Here is a 23,561-nt window from a genome sequence, read left to right on the forward strand (position 1 = left end):
TAAAAATGTTTAACACTCTTTTAGCCGTTTTTATTTGGGAACAATCTTTAAAAATAAAGTGAAATGGAGAACAATTTTTAGAAAACAATTAGGAGTTATATTTTTTATTTATAGTATTTTAGAACCTATTTGATATTGTGATTTTAAAACGATTTTCTGTTTTAAAAATAAAAAACCGTTTTTAACATTTTTAACACTCTTTAACTATTGTTATTTGGAAACAATATTTAAAAACAAAGTGAAATAAAAAATAATTATTATAAAGCAATTAAAAATTATTTTTACCTGTTTTTAAAAACAGAAGGAAACAAAGTCATGTTTTTGGAAACTTATTTTAAAAAATTATTTTTAAGTTAAAGAATAAAAAATAATTTTTAAAAACAAATTTTAGAAAACATGACCAATCGGACCCTTATCTTTCACCGCTCATCGTACTAATATAATTATTTATCAAATGACACATTAAATCAAGATTTTTTTATTTAATTTTATATATAATTGAACTATAGAACTTAGGTTTTGGGTTGTTGATGTGAAAATTATATAGTTTTGAAAACCCAATTTTACATATTTCAAAATTGATAATGTAATTAGAAAATATTTGAAGAATCATGCGCCTTCAGCTTATGTGTATTTCAATACCAAAAATACCCTTCACCTTGCCAGCTAAGCGTTCCACATCTGAAAATTCAAAAGAGAAAAACCCTCCGAATCTAAAACTTAAAGTTATCAAATTTGCAAAACACCCGACCCGCTGAACTCTGTCACTTCCTCTCACTTTGCCCTAACCCGATCTGCATTCTCATCAAAGGTGGAATATTTTTAACGTTTCTGGAAACCGAAGTGGAGCTTCCTCTTCCTTTGGATTAATCGCAGGTGAGTTTTCCATTTAAGGATTCGTTTGGCTATTGAGAAAATATTGGGGCCGAAGGTTGTTTTGCATTGTTCACGACCCTGTCATTTAGACTATTTGGGAATTTTTTTTTGTTATATCTTAAATTTTTATGTTTACAAGACGACCGTTTGTGGGGAATCGTTGAGGAAAAAAAATTTGAGAACCACCAGTGTTTGAAATATCGAGAAATATTTCGGTATTTATCGGTATTTTTTACCGTATTTTCGGGAAATTTCCCGACATTTCCTACCAGCCTGGCCCACGCAGGATGCAAAATCTGTCCATTTTTTTTTTTTAAAAAAAAAAACATAAAATGCTATTTGGTAATCTGATCACGATTTGCAGGCAAAGGTTGTATTTTTCAGCCTGGCTCAAAAATCGTGGATTTAGGGTTTGTGAAATTTAAATCCAATGGCACAAAAGCAAAGAGACCCCTAGAACAGATCCAGAAAACACAGGGAGGAAAAAAAAAAGCAATTTTTTTTTGTTTTCCTTGGGGGTTTTGCATGGATTTTCTCGGAAATCAAACGAGGATGAATTTTCCCGGAAATCAAATGGGGGATGGATTTTCTCGGGAATCAAACGGGGGTTGCAAAAAAAAAATAATAATAACGTGATTAGATTAGTACCTGCGAGGATTGAGAGTGGCAGAGGAAAATAGGGCCTTTTTAGGGATTCTCTCGTCTGGAGGGCAACTTCAGAAAAGGGCTCCTTGATGACCGAGTGAGAGAAGTGGGTGGCCCTTTTGAGTTTTTGATTTAGTATGATAAAAAAAAGGGAAACAAATCATGAGAACAATTTGCTCCATATAAATAATTATTAATTATTAATTATCCATCTTAATTTTTATTAAATCAAAACTGTGGCTTGGGTTCAATCCCTGCTACCATTGGACTATGATACTCTTTAATAATATATATTTAATTTAAATTTGTTAAGGTTCATCATTAAAAAAATATAATTCTAATTATTTTATTTTAGATTATATTTAATTAATTAATAAAAAAAATATAAATCAATATTATATTTTTTTTAACAAGTCTTTTTTATATTATTTATATGATAATTAAATATAAAAAAATAGTATATATATCTTCATTTATTTCACATTATTAAATGCATTTGAATTAAATAAATTATAATTTTAATATTAAATGTATCATAATCTATCTCATTAATCCTAATCTAAAAAATGACTATGACTTAATTTTTAAAAATTTTCTATTTATCCTTTTAATTTTGAATTCAAGGACTTCAAAAGGCAGTCCAACACTCCTCTACTCACTTTGATTGTTGCAAATAGAAATGTTCAAGTTGATTGTCCTGACATTTAGTCTTGTCACAACAGTTGAAGGGGCAAAATTCTTTTGATGAAGGGAATGGAAGGGAAATTGAGATTGAAAGAATTAACTTACATGGTATGCCATCCACTCATGAAGTTCATTTGTATAATTTATCTGTTGGCTTAATATGATCTATTTTTCAAGTTGATAACTTGATATTGTGAGATTTTGGAATCCATTTTAGTTGGAAATTAATTATTTGATTTGGGCAGTCTATTGGAGCCTACCTAATAGCCTTATAAAGTTCTAAAAATAGCAAAAAAAAAAAAAAAAAAAAACCGGTGTCTGCCCCTTTGTAATGTTTGGTAAATTGTAGAAATGAACACATTTCAATAGGAAAATGGTTGACTCAATGGAACACTGATTTCAGAAGATGCTTAGTGCTTGAGGCTTTTAAATCTCAAAAATGTCACACTTAGATGACATTTTTGTTCGTTGTTTTTTTGATTTAGCAAATTCAGTAGATCCTCAGCACTATAAAATCAACTGCTTGGTTTTCAGCTCATTGAAAGCTAGCCAGTCATTGACTCTTCATACACCATAGTTCTTTATATTTGGTAGTTGTTGAATGTAATAGAAAATTTCATACTTATTGCATGTAGAAACAGAGTTTAACCCATTTTCCTGTAAAATGATATGCATCAACGACATTGTTTTAGAGGCTTTAAGCACTTTGAACAGATTGTATGGAGGTTTCTTCTGTTCTAAAAGTTTGTTGGATCCAACTGTTTTTTTTTGAGCTTTAAAGCTTATGGTTAAAATGTTAGCAATTAACTCTTGGGACGTGACTCTAATTTTAGTCCCCTATTATTATAAAAATATATTTCCCTTGATTTTCTTTTGGAGCTTCAGCAGTTGCATCTAAAGTTTTTCTGCTCAGTTTATTTATTTATTTTTGTCCCTCATCATGACTTGAACTTGGAACCGCCAACAAACCCATCCCAGCGCTTTATCACTTGAGCCATGCCTCAAGGACTGAGTTTCTATTAACAATGTTTCTTGCACTTGAAAGCCTATGTGAAAATCAGTAATTAAAAAAAAGGGAGATTGCTAAGGGGCTTATTGAACTTTGTTGCAGGTCTATTTTTAGCTCATAGTTCAGCTGGCATACAAATTAAATTATGTTGGTGTGTTTTGCAGATGCAATTTGGGAGAAACTAAAGGTGGCTGCAGAGAGGAAGGTCTGTTTTTTGTTATATTTTGTGTACTTTGAACGACTTACAACATTCAATTCTATGGTCATGATTAAGATAGCAAATACACATTATTGCAAAAGGACTTTCTTTTGATAGGCTATGTTTATGCTATGCCTCATTTTTGCTGTTCTTTAAAACTTTTATGACATGTTTGGATGTCCCGTTAAGCCGAAATCACTGAAGTATGTTGTACATTAACATACGAAATCAACTCACATTGTTATTCATGTAGCATTATTTTGAATTTCCATGGCATACTGTCTTTCAATTTATCTTTCCGCATTGAATTTTTTGATCACTCCATTATTGATAAAAGTCCTCATTTTTTTTGTTAGTTTAAAAATAGACAAGCTGTAATCCTTTCTAACATGCCACCATAATTAAACAGACCGCAAACATGGTGAACTCCCACTCCCACCATGACCTTTTTTTTTTGGGATAGGTAAAAATGATTGTATTAAAAGCAACCCAAAGTACACATGATGACACACGACCTATTTAAGACATAGGTTAAGTGGGTCCAAGTCAACCCAATTTTTTTATTTCATGTCATCTTTGAGTTTTCATTGTAGGCTATGTTGAGAGTTACAACTCTAGTAAATATAGAAATTCCAATTTATTCTTCCAACATATAGCTTATTGTTAAACATTTTGGTTTACCTGTTCAATTCTTTATTTTTAATTTGTAGGGTGTTTCCTATAGAAAACCCAATTAATTTGTTCAATACTTTTGTTCTAAATTGGACTTCTTATTCATTTTGGCTTATTGTTGTTATAAATATATATTGGAATTATTTTTTAATTCTTTTAATTTTAGTAGTTGTTGCTTATGTATTTGGATTTGTAGTGTATTTGAGAACATTCATGACTTCTCTTATATATTCATAGATTCACCATGTTCATTCAGTTTGCTCAAAACATTGTGCCATTAATCATTTTTAGCTTTTTCCATTATGTACTTCATCTAAGCTTTTAAAATCCTGCCCTATCTCTTCTTCTCTTCCCATTCTCAGCTTCTCCTTGTTGGACCACAGATATATACGGACTTTGCAGAAGCCAAGATTCCAGCATTCATAGATTACCTGGGAACTGTTGTTGAGGTATTCTCTTTTTCCTATGTTGCTTCTTTTTTGTTTTCTGTGTGTGTCTCTGTCTCTCTCTCCTTTTCATGCTAGAACATCATGCGAATCTAGGGAAAAACTACTAACAAATCCATGTGAAAACATCCTTGATAAATGTTGTATTGTGGATCTCATTCAGGTTGAACAGACTAAGTTATCATTGGTTTCCATGATTCTGCAAGATACATGTTTGCAGTGTGTGTTGATAGGAAATGTGATTATTATTAACTGGACTGTATGTTTGGTGCATATACACATCAATGTGTTGATGTCGGAGGATGTTGGTGCAAGCTTTTTCACTTGTATTGTACGAATTACTTGCCTTTCAGCCTCACTCTCAGTATTTAAGTGTTTATACCAATACTTTTAAAGACTTTTGAAGTGACCTTTGGTCCAAGGGGTTTGCTGGTACCATTCTTCCCTTTTGGGATAAGAAATCTTTCGAATGCTTGGGGATAGAGGTGGGGGCATTATTTATATCATGCTATTCTAAGAACATTGAGGATGGTTATGTGTTAGTTTCTCAGGGGTCTATGGACTGGTTTTTTTGTTAGTTCTACAAGTTGTGGGAGGGTGTCTGTGCCTGGGGGTTGGGGTGCATCATAGGGTTATGGGATGAGCTATAAACTTGAATTAAGTTTCATTCAATAAACAATAATTTTTTCTTTTCTTATTATGATGTTTTTGCAAAAGAATTGTTAACAGCTTTTCATGAAAATTTCTATGCATGCACTTCAATTTTGTCATCAAATTCGCCAATTAGCAATTACCTCTACTAACAAATTATTGTAATCATTTAAATGCTTGCAAACCCATATATAATCCCTCTAAGTTCCTTAGCTAAGCTTGTGAGTTCTATATTAATGCAAAAATCATTCAGAAACTGAATACTAACTAATGCATAAATGAATTATTTTGAAGATAAACTATTCATTTGTTTATTATTTTAGCTTATGATGTTCTGTCTAGTTCTGAATTTGATTGGAATTGTGATTCCCTTTTTTTGGCACTGTTTTCCCGTTACCAATCTGACAGTTAACAATGAACATCTTCTATTTTCTTGATTCATTAGCTATGTATGAATGCGATTAAAATAATTTCAGGACTGCATAATTTTCAAATTTGATTGTGCTTAGGATTATCATCGTGTTTTTTTTTTTTAATAAACAATCTGATTTGCGTAAAAGGGTTCTGAACATTAATTTTTTACTAGGTGTGAGTTGAGCTGCTGGTTTGGAAGAATTGATGAATTTTTAAAGTGTACTATTTATGTGGCATAAAAGTTATGCATTACATTCTTCAATGCTTCTTCCATAGTCTTTACAGCCATCTTATTTATTTATTACAAATATCATCCAATTTATCATTGATGAACAATCCATTATTTCATTTCTACTTTTGTTTAATAACCGTTTTCTTTCTTGTTAATACTTCTCAGTAGTTTATTTTGTGCTTGCTGCATATGTTTAAATGATAGGTGATTTAACTGGTTGATGTTCTTTGAATCTTCCAAAATTGGGAAATATAGTTTTAGTATCACTTAGTTTATAGTCACCCCCATAAATCACTCATTGTTTACTACATATTTTTGGTTTGTCTTGGTACAACAAAATTGCTTTCAATTTCTTAACTTCAAAGGATGGGGTCATTGATTATTAACTCTATGAACGAATTTGTTGCATTATACAAATTGATTTTGAAAAAACTATAATATGGGATTTATTGAAATCTTTATCAAGATACGATAGACTTTTGACTTTCAAATTAAGGTCCATGTATAAACAAATTAGGCCTAGGTATACACCTATAAAGTTAAGAGCTCGAAGTTACGTACATGGGAGTGAGAGTGAGAGTGATAGAATAAGTGTATAAAAAGGATGTTCCTTTTTGATATGTGGGATCATTTAATTATTAATGTCTTCTCCATGGTAAAAAGTAATGTTTGATAACTGTTATAGGATGTAATTATGTTTTTAGGATGATGAAGAATGTAAGGGGAAAGAAACTTAGAAAATGGGTTGGAGATGGGCACATGGGAAGGGTGGGTAGGGAGGAAGCCACCATTCTTATTCCTTAAGCAACTTCATGGCATTAGATTATGGATACAAGGATATATTAGGGATTTGAATATAGAAAGGGGGCCTTCATTCCATGCTTCCACCTTTCCTCTTTGTCTTTTGTGTCACTAAAAAAAAATTCTTACACGTTGGATTACCATCACATGGCCCGATGATGACCTCTTTCTGACCTCTCTCTGCACTCTCTCTTCTCCTCTTTCCAACATCATTATATTCATACATAATCCCTATTTACTTTTGTTGTCATTTTGTTTGTAACAAGTCTCTATTTAATTAAGTAGATGGAAGAGGACATGTTCTGCTACATTCATGAAGGCGGTCAGCTAGTTAACTGTGCTGGAGGGTCTGTAGAATATCAGGGTGGTCGTACCGAATCCATGGTTGTTAGCCGGCATATGTCACATAGTGATTTCGTTTCAAAACTTTGTGATGAATTGCACTTTGACCGGAATTCTATCAAATTGGAATTCACCGTCAAGTTTGACCCATCAATTCTACTATCGTTGCATGATGATGCAGCCATACTTAAGATGTTTCGATTCAATGAAAGGTTTTGTCGAGTATATGTCTCATCATCAAGTGAAGTTGTTGAAGCGTGTATATCATCGACTAGGTACTTATAGCCTTACCAACATCACATTCACTTTGTCTATTAACTTTTGAAATATATGTAGATGGATGAAGATAATTTTTTTTTGTTTGTTTTATTTGTAGTGCCCCTACTCCTATTGTTGGTTCAAATTCGGCACATGTACTTTCCTCCGGTGGTGATCTGCCAATTGATATTTGTAATGACTCTCTTACAATTGAGTCATATGGGTTTTCCCAAAGATGTGCTGAATCAAATATACTCGAACGTGACTCAAGGCGGTTTGAAAATTCCATTATGGGTAGTGGACATACCTTCCCCAATGCTGCCAAGTTCCGTGATGCTGTGTATTTGATGTCAATTGCTGGTAGATTCCGTTATTGCTTCAAGAGGAATAGTACGAAACACATGACGGTTGTTTGCACAGTTAATGAATGTCCTTGGAAAGTCACAGCTCGTGCAATTGGGGAATCGAACATCGTTCAGGTTCACACTTTTCAAAACTGCCATAATCATAGTTTGGAAGATGTTGTCGCATGCCAACCTTTAGTGAGATCCAATCGTGCTTCATTGCTTATTGATGATGTCATACGGTCCACTCCCGATTACCAACCCCGCCAAATTTGTAAGGACTTTCAAAGGCAACATGGGATGCAATTGACATATCTTCAAGCATGGAATATCAAGGAGAAGGCAAATGAACGCATTTATGGAGAACCCAAAAATTATTACAAATTTTTGCCTTGGATGTGTGAGAAAATGGTTGCAACAAATCCGGGGAGCATTGTTGAGTTGAGACATTCAAGTGATGGGCATTTTGAGCAACTCTTTGTTGCTCATTCGATATCTATCCAAGGGTTTGCAATGGGGTGTCGGCCAATCATTGCTATTGACTCCGCGCATATGAGTGGGCCATATGGGGGTGCGTTATTTTCAGCCACCGCATACGATGCTAATGACTCTATGTTCCCCTTAGCCTTTGGCGTGATGAGCTTAGAAAATTATGATGATTGGTCTTGGTTTTTGAAAAACTTGAAGAAGGTTGTTGGAGATAAGGAAGTCGTTATTATCTCGGATAGACGTCCTGCTCTTCTTCGTAGTGTTCCTGAAGTGTTTGGCCTTGAAAACCACGCCTACTGTTACCGTCACTTGAAGGAAAATTTCAGCTCTTTTTTGAGCAAACATAACACAAAAGGGAACAAAGGTAAAGAAAATGCACTCCAATTGCTTGATAGTATTGCCTATGCAAGGTTAGAGCATGATTACAACGTTTCCATGTTTGAACTACGGAAATACAATGACACTTTGGCCACATGGGTTGAAGAAAATGCACCCGAACATTGGGCTATGTCAAAATTCCCAAAACAAAGATGGGATAAAATGACCACAAACCTTGCCGAGTCATTTAATGCTTGGTTAAGGAATGAAAGACATCACTCCATTTGTAACTTTCTAATGGAGCATATGACTAAGTTAGGTTCTATGCTTGTCAAACATAAAGAGGAATCGAACAATTGGAAGGGATGTATAGGGCCAAAAATTGAAGACAAAGTGCAGCAGAAAATTGCCAAGGGTGAGGTGTATCCGGTCACTCCTTTCATGAACGGAATATTTGGGGTTTCTATCGGAAGCACCTTCTTGAATGTGGACATTATGAAGCGTACTTGCACATGTAGGGGTTGGGAAATGTTGGGAATCCCTTGTGAACATGCGGCGGCCGTTATTCTTTCCATCGGTCAGAATGTTATTGATTTTGTTCAAGATTGGTACAAATTCCCAATGCAAGAGTTGATTTACTCGGGCTCCTTCTCCGGTATAGAGACCCATGACATGCCAATCGTGGATAATGATGGTTTGGTTCGATCTATCACCGGTGAAGTTTTCTTCTCTCTTAATCCTCCCCATACCAAACGCCCTCCCGGAAGACCAAGGAAGAAGCGCCTTGAGTCCCAATTTCAAGATAAACGGACTGTCTATTGCTCAAGATGTCATACTTCTGGGCACAACAGGAAAACGTGCAAGAATCCTTTGTCTTAAGTGCAATGCTGTCACGTTTTTCCCTTATTGAAACTATGTTCCATTGTATTTCCATTACATGTTTTGAAGACTCTTTCTAAAGGTTGTTACAAACCAAGAACACATTTGTAACACTTATCATTGGTGTGTTGTAATGGGTAATATTACATCCACATCATTTCTCCTGTTTTTCTTCTTTTTTCATGATATCCAACCTTTCCTACTTCCATGAACACGGGTTTCCTCTTATGAGCAGTTGATGAAGTTAATGGTCTCTTTGTATTGTGTAATTTGTTTCTGTTGTACCTAGTTGACATGGCAAGTCTTGCATGTTTTGTTGTGTTGTCTTGTCATCTATATTTTGTATAAATCCATATGGGTGTTTCTCTTTTCAGACTGCAAATTTTTTGTGCTGCCCTTTTTTATTATACAAACATGTTGATGAATCTGCGATTTTTATGGGAATTCAGTCCAAATAGGGCCTGATATTTGTAGGGCAATGGTAGGAAAATTTGGCAGCATATTAATGGCATTTTATTAAATTTCCAGCTTTAGTTCCATATCTGAATGGGGGTCTGAACTTGACCTTGAAGTTTAAACCTAAAGTATAATCCTATCTCTAATTGTAAGTTTATTAGAAATTATCAAGATACCCCTTTAACTACTCTCAATAGTCTTATTATTTTCATGGGTTTTCTTCTTGGAATAGCTTTTTCTATTCCTTGATCCTCCCACATAAATAAAACAAATGAAGGCATATATTATCATATACAAACTCAATAGGTTCCTGTTGCTTAAGTGTATAATAATGCAAATAAAAATAAAACTATGGGACAGTGAATGATTTCCTTGCCACTTGTCATACCACCCAACATTATCGGTGCCAGATTTTGCTTGTTTTTGTGCACTCCTGTCTATCCTAGCTAGATTACTACAAATTTAAAATTTGGTAATTATAGTATCCACAATTACTACAAATTGTCACCATGCTAAACTATAAAACTTTAATTTGTGCTTACAGTTGTGTTTGCAAAAATCAGAAGTTAACTTTTAGTGCAGTACACAATAATAAAGACAAGACCTCCATTCATCTCGATGAAGAACTTCTTGCCATGTTCCCAACCATGATTCCTCTTCAGCATTCCTTCTAGATTTCTCCACACCTATGAAAAATCAACCATAATAAAATGAGCAGTTGAATAACGTGCCATAATGCTTTACTATTCACAGTGGGAATATTTTCCATTTATGAGCATATTTGAGTTGTAGTTATATTTACAAAAATGTCATATTTTGATTGTTAATGTGAATATGCACAAGACATCCATCAAAGTGGGAAAAAAAGAGGAAGTGTAGGTATGCCAAAAAACGCTCCCTGCTTTGTTTAAGATGTTTGGAAGCATCAACTCAATGACCAACAAGGATTTCAAATTTAGAACCTACATGGTGTCTTCATGCCAAAACAGTCTGTAATGCATGACAACAAAAAAGAATACTGCCAGTAGAACTGTATTTTATTACTAAGATCAGCATCTTTTCGTTTTCTTTTGGATCATGGAAAGTACTTGGGAAAAAATCTCAAATTTCAATTCTCCTCTTTGGTTTATAATGAAAAATATAGAGGAAAATGAAATGTAATGAGGATTCTTTACAAATTTCTATACTTTTTAAATATTCAGTAATTATAAAAACGACCCTTGTGTTTCCACTTTTGTCTCAATTTAGGTTGTAATTTTTTTCCCCTTTTACATATGTCAATCTCAAACTATACCCGTTCAATTAAGATTTTCTGTCAAACATAGATCCCGAAACCTCTATGACAATCACGTGGACAATTGGATATATTCATACGTATTATATAATAACTTATGACAATATCGATATGCATGTCACATAGTTTCAGCATCCTTTTTTTGATGGAAAATCTCTATAAAATGACCAATTTGACATATGCATATGATTATATTCTCCGCGTAGATGTACAAGGGCCTTAGCAGAATTGCTGTTTGTGGCACTCCAAAATAAACAAGTTCTACACAAATTAGCTAAGGTAGTACCTCTTTTCTTATAGGATGAAATAAAAACAATTTATGATTTTCTCCGGTAGAAGCTTTACAAACACAGTTGTCCACAAACTGAATCCAGTTTTTCATTTTTGTTTGACCTCTCAACTGATTTTTATAATATTTGAGATCAATTCTGATCAACTGATAGAACTACAACACTATACATGTGGCCTTTTATTGTTGTTATGTTGTTAATGACGAATACATATATAATTTTACGTATCATGAACATGTGGTAGTGATGTATTTGTATTTTATGCTTGATGTATGCATATGTTTGGTGTAATGCAATTGGTGGTGTAGATATGATTGTGGGATGTTCGCAATCAAGTACATGCAACATTGGAATGGGGCCACACTAGCACATTCAATCGCGGAGGTACGCACAACCGATACTTTATTGTTTGGTTTTTTCGAAGTTTTCCCAAACCAGCCCATGATTTTGGTGTGTGTTGTACAGGACAAGATGCATCTATATCGATTGAGGCTGGTCGTGAACTTGCTGACCAACGAGGCAAACAATGCTAGAGAGAAGGTCATGAAGGCATGTCCAATGTGACGTATGAGGGTTGTGCCACTTTTGTTAGTTGCAAGTTATGAAATACTGAAGGTTGCCTATAAAAGACAATGTTAAAGAGAAGCAAAAGGCAACGTGTCTGTATATAATCATGGTTTGCTTTATTTGTTTGTTAATAGTGTCTGCCACAGTGCACCATTTTATAGTAACAAAATTATGCACGCTGGGACAACAGTGGAAACATTTTTCATGGAGAATCTGGTGGGATTTGTTGAACTTCTAACCATTCCTTTGTCTTTTATGCCATGATGCTCCATTAACTTTATTTTTCATGCTTATTGTCTTCTGTTTTACAGGAAAGGCTGGGCAGAGCCACAAATTGGCCTATGTTAAGTACAACAGCAAGGCTAGGTGTGATTAATAGAGGCCACCTGCAACAGGGAAGGTCACTGATGGCACCTTACTTGCCTCAGAGTGGGGCTGGTGGTGGCGGCAGTCCATAATCAGAAGGTGGAGCCCTCTATGCTATTGGTCTGGTTCATGCCAACGATGAGGGACTCAAGCAATTCCTTCGTGATAGCTTGTGCATTAGCAATTTGAGGTGTTTACTGTTATGGTTACGGTTATGGTCCAGAGCAGTGTAAGTAGTGCTTCCTGTGGCGGAACTTTCAGGTAGTGCACCTATTTTGTTTGACATTTTTTTTTCATTTTTTAGATGTTGCTTATTGTTTGATTATTTAATGTTTATTTATTGTGATGCTCAAATCAGTTTCAGGTTGCACTATTATGATCTACTATATTTTGTTTGGTTTATAGAAAACTACTTTTTAGCTCCTTGTCACCTTCTTTTCCCTTATTTTTATTCTCATGATTATTATTATTATTATTATTATTATTATTATTATTTTTCTTAATTTCAGGCGACAATTGGAAAACATAATTCTTCACAACCATGAAGACACCATGAGCAAGACAGGAGCAATGTTACACTGCGGAATCGTGGCTGCTGGAGAAAGGGATGTGATCATAAGACATTCTCATCATCACTCAGACTTTATAATATAACTGTTCATATTTTGATTTTTGTTTGTAAATTTAGGCATGCCCAATACCAGAGCTCTCTAAAAACTATATAGATACATCATAAATGGTTTTTTTGGTTGACCATTTTTACTTTGGGCACCCATTGCATACTTCCGATATATTTGGGTTGTGCCCCCTCTTCTGTTAGGTGCTTTTAGATTAATTTATCAGTGTCTACAAAAAATACATTGGTATATGAAATTTTGGTTGAGCTAAAGAGGTTACTCCATGACCTCTTTGCAGGTGCGTAGTTCTATGAGATCCATGCAATATGAGAAACTATTGCCTAGGTTGAAGAACTTGCTTTCTATTCTGCATACTATTTGGCCAAGGTAATTTTGCTATATGAGAGCTGAAGCTGGAATTTTGTAAGTTTGTTTCAGAAGCCATATTTGTCATGTATGTTTAGAAATTCTGTTTGGTATGATAGATTTTTCTTTCAACTTCATTCATACTGGACCTATGTTTCTCCCAATGCATTACATGCAGGCTTATTCTTCATTTTGCTTGCTGGTAGGAGGTTAACACCCTTTCTAATAATAGCTGATTATGCTGTTACATAAATCATTGCAGTATGTTGCGTTTGAAATTGGCTTTATAACTACGGATGACTTCACAGATGCAGACATATTGGGAGCAACTTACCCAGCTGTTGCAAAGAGGTTATATAATGATTGGATTAATGGTCCTGCAATTCCCATTGTTACTGGTTTGCTTGGAAAGGTTCCTGCTATGAAGTTTAATGGTTTCAATTCCCAGTAACTGGAATTTATGCGCACGAGTTGTAGGAATATGATTTATATTCTTCTAATTGCAGGGTTGGAAATCTGGTGCAGTTACTGCCTTGAGTAGGGGTGGGAGTGATTTGATAGCCACATCCATTGGTAGAGCCTAGGCTTGCAAGAGATTCAGGTACGATCAACCCCTTAGCGCATGGAAACTGAAAGTCCTGTTGCCATTTGCAGTCCTATTTGTAGTTGTACCATGTTTTGTCTGAATTGATTCACAATGTTCTCTAGTTATAATTGATAAGGATGATGGCGACTTTAGTCGTAAATTCTTAATATATTTTTATGGAGCAAGCGTGCTTCCTACGTTCACCATGATTTTTAAACCCAACCGAAATATGATTCAGTTTAGTTTCCTATGCTAATAGGTGTGGAAGGATGTTGTTGGGGTTTTGACTTGCGATCCAAGTATTTATCCACGTGCATTGCCTGTACCATATTGTAATTATATTAGAACTTTAAGGTTGTTTTCTCTTTTTATGAGGTGTACGATTGATTATTTATCTAATATTTCAGATTTAGAAGTGCACTGTTGTTGTGGTGATAACTAGGTTTGTTTCCCAATATACATGGAAAATTACCTTTCTACTTGAATTCGTGTGAAAATTTGAGCCTTTTCTTTTATTGTATTGATAGTTTAATCATACATATGTGTTAAATTCCGTAGTTATCCTGGATTTTCAAATTGATTAATGGCTCAGTCTGTATCTTATTCTGACTTTGCAGTTGAGGATTTTGATCTTGGTTTAAGACGTTTCATCAAGCTTCTAATGTGAATGTACCTCTGCTCGTTGACCTGTAGGTAGGCATTTTAATGATGTAGTAATGCATCTGCTTGAGCTGTGTAGGACCGATTATGTAATGAGATTGTGTGCGAAGTTAGCATTAGGTACCATGCCTATTCAATGTTTTATGCTTCTCAACGTGGGGAGGCTATCGGGAAATTGTTCATGTATGGCTCCTGCAAGAGTGACTGAACCTGCTGAGCAACTAATGAACTCTCCTTTACTTCCTAAGTAACAAGGATGAAATTTACGTTTTGTTTTGCCCCATAGAAGACAAACTTAACATATTTCTCTTTGCTTTCCTTCTCAAGAGCACACCTTTAAAGGAGGGGTTGTGCTTGCTTGATCTCCTTTATGGCCTTTGGTTCTTTGGTAGACTTGACTTACATGTTATTACTTGATCCTCAAATGGTACTTAATGTTTAAGTATACATTGTACTTTCCCTATCTTGAATTGTCTTCCTTGGTAACGGGGAAGATTTCCTTTTTCTAACAGGGAACAAAGTATACATATTTCTATTTGCATTCCCTCTCAAGGTCACAGCTTTGAAGGAGAAGATTTCCTTTCTTGACCTCTTTAATGGCACTTGGTTACAATAAAATGTGTTTTGGCCACAGAAGTTTCTGAAACTGAACTTACAATTACAAAAAGCATTTGTTAGAAGACGACTCTAGCATCAACAAATTTGCAGTTTTGCTTATAAGACACCAGTTTATCATATCTAGATTTTGGTCTGTGTAAGGTTGCAAAGCCATCCGTAGATTGAGGCCAAGTGCAGAAAATTAATATATCATGTGGATCTCAAACTATGCATAAATCATCATTTATGCCATTATTTGAAGCACTGTCAATGTAATTGACATTTAATCCCAATATATTCAAATTTTAATCCTCATTATTTCATTTTTTTTTTTTTTGGGCTGCTTTAGATCAATTTCATTATGCAAGGTTCTTATATCAACTATAGAAAAGGTATAGAAAAATAAAGGGGCACAATGTTTGGTGTTTTTTGGGTTGTCACTGGGAATCTGGAAAACGTTAGTGTTAGTGAAAATGGCTTAGAGTTGACTAGTGCACACCATTAAACTTGAAGGACATTATGATCTTAATTTTTTGGTTCTTGCTTTAGTTTTGATTAACATAATTGTTGGAACCTGAATTTTGGAGCCAAACATTTTACTTGTCCAATCTGAACAGGATATGTAAAGCAGAAAGAACTCTGATGTGTAAGTCAGTAATAATTCAAGGCAAAAGGAAAGTTCTGATGGAATAAGGAGTATATATTTTGAATACTATTGGTTGGGGCATGTCTTGCAGATATGTCTTTTGCTTAATTTCTAGTAAGTTTGGTTGTCCTCAGTATAACAATCTCCAAGGCATGAAAATTAGTTGGTATTATCTAAAATCTATAAAATATTAGGATATAGATGTTCAGGGGAAATTGATATCATCTAATATTATCAAATAGAGAATTTAACTGTCACTAACTGGAGTGGTGCTACTTGTGAAGTAGAGGAATATTGTTTCAATGATCATGTTTGAATGAGATGGAGCATGCCATTATCTAAGGATATGATGATTTGGAGGACATAAAGTTAACTTTTTTTCCCTGCTATAAATTTTCATTTTTGAACTCTGCCACTAGCTGGTTAATTATCATTGGAAGTCATCATTACTTGTTCTGTTGATGACCTTTGTTGGGCTGCCCAGAGTTTTGTGTTGAAATGGAAAATTTTTTATGTGAGAAGTTGTGAAAGAGGTAATGGAGTAGCTCTTTCATTTTCTTGCTGCAACTAATATGAGCTTCAAAGACCAACTACCTTTTTATATATGGTGTTCTTACATGTTAATAGCCCACTCTTCAATCATATAGTGTTCTGATTTACTTCCCTTTAATGTATTCTACGATTTTTATATGGCTTATTTGGCAGCTTTGTTACTAAGCACAGAGAGATGACTCTCTATCCATTCTTCATATTCTATGGACTTCTTGTAAACCTGCCTAAACAATATGGTTATGCTTATGCATACAGGAAATGGTGATCGGTCTATTCCAGAAGGAGATAGCTTGAAAGGAAACAACCCTTCTGAGGGCAACAAATCCAATGACACTGCCTCCCAGAAGTCCCGTCAAATAATTGTGGACTGGAGAGAGTTCAGAGCAGCTCTCTTTGCTCGGGAACAGGTGATGTTTTGTATGGCTTGTAGAGCTTTTATTTTCCTAAATAAAGGTATAACCATTGTGTAATTGTCTCAATATTTCAATACCACCAATATCTACAAGCGCCTATGGCTTATAAACTATCAGTTTCCTAAACAAAATAAGATCAAGGTATAACCATTGTAGTATTATAAGTCAATATATTAATATCCAGTATCTACTAGCGACATTACATGCATGGACACTAGAGTAAGGCACACAGCAGAAATTAGGACACACATAGGAAAGTTCAGACTTTCCTAACCTGACAAAATTGAAGTTTAGTTCAGAGTTTTAAGGTGATGATAATAATTATGAGCTTTATAGAAATGTTGGTGTATCGATTCAGTTGGCTCCTATATGTCATGAACCTATCAAGCATATGACCATATGGAATCTATTACAACTATATCACCCCATATCAAGCATGGTCACATTCATTATATCATGTCTATATCCTACCCACAGCAAGCATGAATATTTTCATGCTTAGAATCACTTTGGTTTCTGGTTGATTGCTAATGCAAAATGAGCCAGATTGTGACTCTACACCAATTTAGCACCAGCTTGAATATTAGTCTACACCAGTTTACCTCCAGCATGCTGGTGAATCTCTACCTACTTATGCCACATATGAACAACCCTTTTGTGGGGACATTCTGCATGCTGTCATGTAGGATAATGGTACGAACCTGGTATGCACTTATCAGTGGAGAGCATAGCATTTAATTTCATCTTTGAGGGTTGAGAGATTTTGAAGTATTAGTCATGGTGGTACAGATCTCTTCAAATTCGTGCTCTGTAAATGGGAAAACTTACACTTGAAAATTTTATCAGGCATAAAAGGCAGATCCTGAGGGTCACAGCCAAGGTGGAACACCCCAAGAGCCTAAACCTCTAGGCCTGAAATGGGCCCATATCTTTTTCCAGTACCCGAGACTGGCTGTGTCATTGTAGCCACAGAGAAGCTTGATGGGGTACGCTCCTTTGAAAGAACCGTTGTTCTCCTTCTCAGATCTGGAACCAGACACCCACAGCAGGGGCCATTTGGAGTTGTCATTAACCGACCTCTTCACAAAAAGATCAATTACATGAAGCCCACTAATCTGGAGCTGGCAACCACTTTTGCTGATTGTTCCTTGCATTTTGGTGGTCCTGTAGAGGCAAGCATGTTTTTACTAAAAACAGGGGAAAACCCAAAACTTCCTGGTTTTAAAACAATACTTATAATTAAGAATCTCTTTGTCACATCTGAATTGAGTCATGAATATGTCATAGATTTCTCAGTTCCAATGAAGTCTAGGCACCATCAGAGAAGAACCCTTCGTGTAAAACCTTAATGGGAAGCTATAAATGTAATGAGAATGCCTGAATGTTATTTGATTTGAGGGAGAAGAGAAAACTTGGAATCTTTTACTAGGCAGCCAATTCAGACCCAAGCTATTATACTGAGGTTTAAATTACTCATAGGAAAATCTTTTCTTCCCAGAGATGGAATGGGGCATGAAGGGAAACAGGCATTTAACCATTACTTTGTAGGCTAAGGGCTGTTTGGAAACTATTCTTGAGAACAATTTTCTGATTTTAAAAATGTGATTGACAATTTCTGATTGAAATAGCTTTTTGATAATCTGTTGTTATTGGTTTTATATTAAATTCAAGATATTTTAAGATTTTTTTTATTTGTGTGATAAGAAAATTGAAAATACCAAGGATAAATTTTTTTGTATTAGACATGGTTATATACTACTGATTGGATGAGTAGGGTGGATTGGGGAAGTGGTGAATGGGAGTCCCTTTCAAAGGAGATTGGTTGTTTTCTTAGAAAGCCTGTTCTCTGAACATGTGAGCAACTTGCCTAAAATCCCCGGAAAATCTTGTTCATTTTCCTGGAAAATGCATGGCGAAAGAACTGAACATTTCATTATATGGATTTATACGTGTATATAATGGCTTGGACTGAGCAACCCCTTTTTAGCTATACAAATTGGAAAATGAGTACGCTTAGAAACTAGATCTACAATTGCCATGAACCATTTCTCAACTGCTATAACTAGATTGAAAGGAAATTGGGAAATCCATGGCACATCTACCATTACATGTTACCTTAATTGGTGTGTAGAAAATGCTAAAATTTAATTTGGAAAGTGATAAAATTTAATTTGCATTGATAAGAGTTGTTAGATTTACATTTCAAATAAAATAGATTCCAAAGCTTATGACATGTCTTATAGGTGAAATTTCTCTGGTTTGTTATAACCTTTAATGAACAAATTGTGTTATGCGCAAAATGGTTGAGTGAGCATTTTCAGTTTAACAAAGTTGATAATAATAATCATAGAGGTCCTAGTTCGCACTGCGACAAATATAGTTCTACACATTGATAGTCATAACACATTTGCAGTACCTATGTTAACCTAAATATTACAATGTGCATAACACATGCTACAAAGAAGCCAACAAAGAAAGAGATTACATATGGATATAAAATAATTTGAAAGGAATGCTGAGCATCAACTGGAAGTTCAAACTTTGGTTTGGCACATGTTGAACTTTCATCACTTCTCTTCCATCTTGGTGCATAGAACACCCAAGCTCGGACAGTTTCCTCTCTAGAAATATATGATTTGTAAACACTTCCCTTACAAAGGGGGATATTCTTTTGACATTGAGCCCATGAATCGTACACTCCATGTCTACAACCGACAAACACTACATAATATGTTTGATTGGTCGTCATCTAATGACATAATTGCTGTTGGTTAATTTTTGATAATGAAACAAGTAATTAATATTGAAAAATATAGTACATAATGTATATAATTAAAATATGTGTACAACATTCTAGGATAATAACAATCATAATAGAATATTTTTTTTTAAATATAACAAGTTATGATCGGGAAAGGAAAACCCGACAAACACTACATAGTATGTTTGATTGTTCGTCATCTGATGACATAATTGTTGTTGGTTAATTGTTGATAATGAAACAAGTAATTAATATTGAAAAATATAGTACGGAATGTATATAATTCACATATGTGTACAACATTCTAGGATAATAACAGTCATAACAGAATACAAACTTTTAAATATAACAAGTTATGATCGGGAAGGAAGGCCCTTAGGCTTGGGAGAGGTATGATTCAACTTTATCTAAGATAGTACCTAAGGTCTCTTAAGGTAGTACCTAAGGGCTATTAAGGTAGTACCTAAGGGATCTTAAGGTAGTACTTAAGATACAGTCCAAAAAAACCAAAGGTGGACCACTTGAGGACACAAAAGAACCACATAATGGCATGGTCTAAGGGTCACAAAGGAAGTCCAAGGCTTGGGAGAGGTAGGCTTCAACTTTAGCTAAGATAGTACCTAAGGTCCTTTAAGGTAGTACCTAAGGGCTCTTAAGGTAGTACCCAAGGTACAGTCCCAAAAACCAAAAGAGGACCACTTGAGGACACAAGAGAACCACATAATGGCATGGTCTAAGGGTCACAAAGGAAGGCTCGAGGCTTGGGAGAGGTAGGCTTCAACTTTAGCTAAGGTAGTACCTAAGGTCCCTTAAGGTAGTACCCAAGGTCTCTTAAAGTAGTACCTAAGAGCCATTAAGATAATACCTAAGGGCTCTTAAGGTAGTACCCAAGGTACAGTCCCAAAAAACCAAAGATGGACCACTTGAGGACACAAAAGAACCACATAATGGCATGGTCTAAGGGTCACAAAGGAAGACTCGAAGCTTGGGAGAGGTAGGCTTCAACTTTAGTTAAGGTAGTACCTAAGGTCCCTTAAGGTAGTACCTAAGGGCTATTAAAGTAGTACCTAAGGGCTTTTAAGGTAGCACCTAAGGTACAATCCCAAAAAACCATTGGTGAATCACTTGAAGACATAAGAGAACCACATATTGGCATGGTCTAAGGGTCACAAATGAAGGCCCAAGGCTTGGGAGAGATAGACTTCAACTTTATCTAAGGTAGTACTTAAGGTCCCTTAAGGTAGTACCTAAAGGCTATTAAGGTAGTACCTAAGGGCTCTTAAGGTAGTATCTAAGGTACAGTCCCAAAAAACCAAAAGTGGACCACTTGAGGGCACAAGAGAACCACATATTGGCATGGTCTAAGGGTCACAAAGGAAGGCTTGAGGCTTGGAAGAGGTAGACTTCAATTTTAGCTAAGCCAGTACCTAAGGTCCCTTAAGGTAGTATGCAAGGGCTATTAAGGTAGTACTTAAAGGCTCTTAAGGTAGTACCTAAGGTACAATCCTAAAAAACCAAATGTGGGCCACTTGAGGACACAAGATAACCATATAATGGCATGGTCTAAGGGTCACAAAGGAAGACTCAAGGCTTGGGAGACACATACTTCAACTTTAGCTAAGGTAGTACCTAAGGTCCATTAAGGTAGTACCTAAAGGCTCTTAAGATAGTACCTAAGGTACAATACCAAAAAACCAAAAGTGGACCACTTGAGGACACAAGAGAACTACATAATGGCATGGTCTAAGGGTCACAAAGGAAGACCCGAAGCTTGAGAGAGGTAGGCTTCAACTTTAGCTAAGGTAGTACCTAAGGTCCCTTAAGGTAGTACTTAAAGGGCTATTAAGGCAGTACCTAAGGGTTCTTAAGGTAGTACCTAAGGTACAATATCAAAAAAGCAAAAGTGAACCACTTGAGGACACAAGAGAACTACATAATGGCATGGTCTAAGGGTCACAAAGGAAGGCCTGAAGCTTGGGAGAGGTAGGCTTCAACTTTAGATAAGGTAGTACCTAAGGTCCCTTAAGGTAGTACTTAAGGGCTATTAAGGTAGTACCTAAGGGCTCTTAAGGTAGTACCTAAGGTACAGTCCCAAAAAACCAAAGGTAGACCACTTGAGGACACAAGAGAACCACATAATGGCACGGTCTAAGGGTCATAAAGGAAGGCTAGAGGCTTGGGAGAGGTAGGCTTCAACTTTAGCTAAGGTAGTACCTAAGGTCCCTTAAGGTAGTACCTAAGGGCTATTAAGGTAGTACCTTAAGGGCCCTTAAGGTAGTACCTAAGGGCCCTTAAGGTAGTACCTAAGGTACAGTCCCAAAAAACCATTGGTGGATCACTTGAGGACATAAGAGAACCACATAATGGCATGGTCTAAGGGTCACAAAGGAAGGCCCGAGGATTGGGAGAGATAGACTTCAACTTTAGCTAAGGTAGTACCTAAGGTCCCTTAAGGTAGTACCTAAGGGCTCTTAAGGTAGTACCTAAGGGCTCTTAAGATAGTACCTAAGGTATGGTCCCAAAAAACCATTGGTGGATCACTTGAGGACACAAGAGATCCACATATTGGCATGGTTTAAGGGTCACAAAGGAAGGCCCGAGGCTTGGGAGGGGTAGGCTTCAACTTTAGCTAAGGTAGTACCTAAGGTCCCTTAAGGTAGTACCTAAAGGCTATTAAGGTAGTACCTAAGGGCTCTTATGGTAGTATATAAAGTACAGTCCCAAAAAACCAAAGGTGGATCACTTAAGGACACAAGAGAACCACATAATGGCATGGTCTAAGGGTCACAAAGGAAGGCCCGAGGCTTGGGAGAGGTAGGCTTCAACTTTAACTAAGGTAGTACCTAAGGGCTATTAAGGTAGTACCTAAGGCACAATCCCAAAAACCCATTGGTGGACCACTTGAGCACACAAGAGAACCACTTGAGCACAAAATTGATCGAAGATTCATGCTACATTGGAGTAGTTGTTAGGTTATTTATGAATGTTAGATTATCTAACTTGATAGACATTGGTTTTAGTCATAATCAATGGTTTTTATTTTCTTTCTGTTTATTTCCACTATGATTGGTAATCGAACCTGGTTCAGTATGGTCTGCTCTTACTTTCTATATGGTTAAGTAACATACAATCTTCTTCTGTAATGGTCTTTACTAGAACAATTGGTTAACTCATTCAGAAGTGGGGTTAGGCTTTTGAGCATTCCTCCCTTATCATTGTGTTTGATCTGTCTGTGTGCAGCTTCATGTTATTTGCTTGTTATATTTGTTTCTTGGTATGCTTAACTTGGAAGAATGTTTTTGCATTCATCCTTCACTGCTTTTGTGTTAATGAGTTATGTGTGCTTATACTTTTTGTCTTTGTTTCCCAAGCTGGTGATGCTCTAATGATCTTATCACATCCTTTGATGCCAAGATCAATCTTCTCAAGCTAGCACCATTTCATGATTTCTCAGAAGTATGCATATAAAGAATCTGTGGTGATTGAAAAACTCAAAGCTATTAGAGAGATTGTGTATCGAGTAGCCAATCCTATATATCAAGATGCAAAAGAGGACAACAAAGAGTGAAAGGAACTTTTGGAAATGGGGAAGACTACTCTTCATACCATGACTGATATCGATCTGTCAATATATGCTTGCTACCATTGGTTTTTATTCCAATGCCGTAAATATCATCAGGAATTTGAAGTCCTATAGAAGTGGTGGCTTACACTTTAGTGGAGTTCTTCTAAGAGAATGTTTAAACTGGTTTGTTCCTACCTGTTTTGAAAGTGTGTAGATTAGAGCTAAGGACATGCATACTTTAGTTGGTTCTACCTTGATAGTTCCTGGTACATTGAAGATAACGGAATTTGAAAATATAGCTTTTAGGACGCCGTACTCTAATCCCTGAATTATGCCATATCTTTTCAAGCTATACTACGTTTTTTGTTTATCATAAAGTTTTCTACACGTTCAATATATTTTTGATTTCCTTGCTATCTCATTGTCCCTTGAAGAAATTACTTAACCTTTAGTGATAAAAATAGAAACTACTGTCTCAACTGAAGAGGATGAAATAAGGATACTTTACTGAATGGAACCCTCTGTTTTGATATTTTCTTCACTTAATCCTTGAAGGGAATTTCGAT

At 35.6% G+C, this 23,561-nt stretch overlaps 1 protein-coding gene and 1 pseudogene across 1 annotated transcript; both read left to right on the forward strand.

The window, feature by feature from the left end:
* The first annotated feature begins 788 nt into the window (after nucleotides 1-788).
* On the forward strand, nucleotides 789-9,528 carry LOC117911102. The gene is made up of 5 exons (XM_034825297.1): nucleotides 789-876; nucleotides 3,379-3,419; nucleotides 4,448-4,534; nucleotides 6,915-7,246; nucleotides 7,348-9,528. The coding sequence occupies exons 4-5, from the start codon at nucleotides 6,915-6,917 to the stop codon at nucleotides 9,257-9,259; spliced, it is 2,244 nt and encodes a 747-aa protein (XP_034681188.1). The 5' UTR covers nucleotides 789-876; nucleotides 3,379-3,419; nucleotides 4,448-4,534; the 3' UTR covers nucleotides 9,260-9,528.
* A 2,918-nt stretch (nucleotides 9,529-12,446) lies between these two features.
* On the forward strand, nucleotides 12,447-18,101 carry LOC117911575 (annotated as a pseudogene).
* The last annotated feature ends 5,460 nt before the right edge of the window (nucleotides 18,102-23,561 follow it).

Source organism: Vitis riparia, chromosome 3, assembly GCF_004353265.1.
Source record: "Vitis riparia cultivar Riparia Gloire de Montpellier isolate 1030 chromosome 3, EGFV_Vit.rip_1.0, whole genome shotgun sequence".
NCBI lineage: Eukaryota > Viridiplantae > Streptophyta > Magnoliopsida > Vitales > Vitaceae > Vitis > Vitis riparia.

Bases quoted from the DNA above. Each gene is read 5' to 3' on its own strand.
- LOC117911102 (XM_034825297.1), top strand. From the start codon at position 6,915: ATGGAAGAGGACATGTTCTGCTACATTCATGAAGGCGGTCAGCTAGTT. The intron at 7,247-7,347 runs GTACTTATAGCC...TTTTATTTGTAG, and splicing joins GCGTGTATATCATCGACTAG to TGCCCCTACTCCTATTGTTG.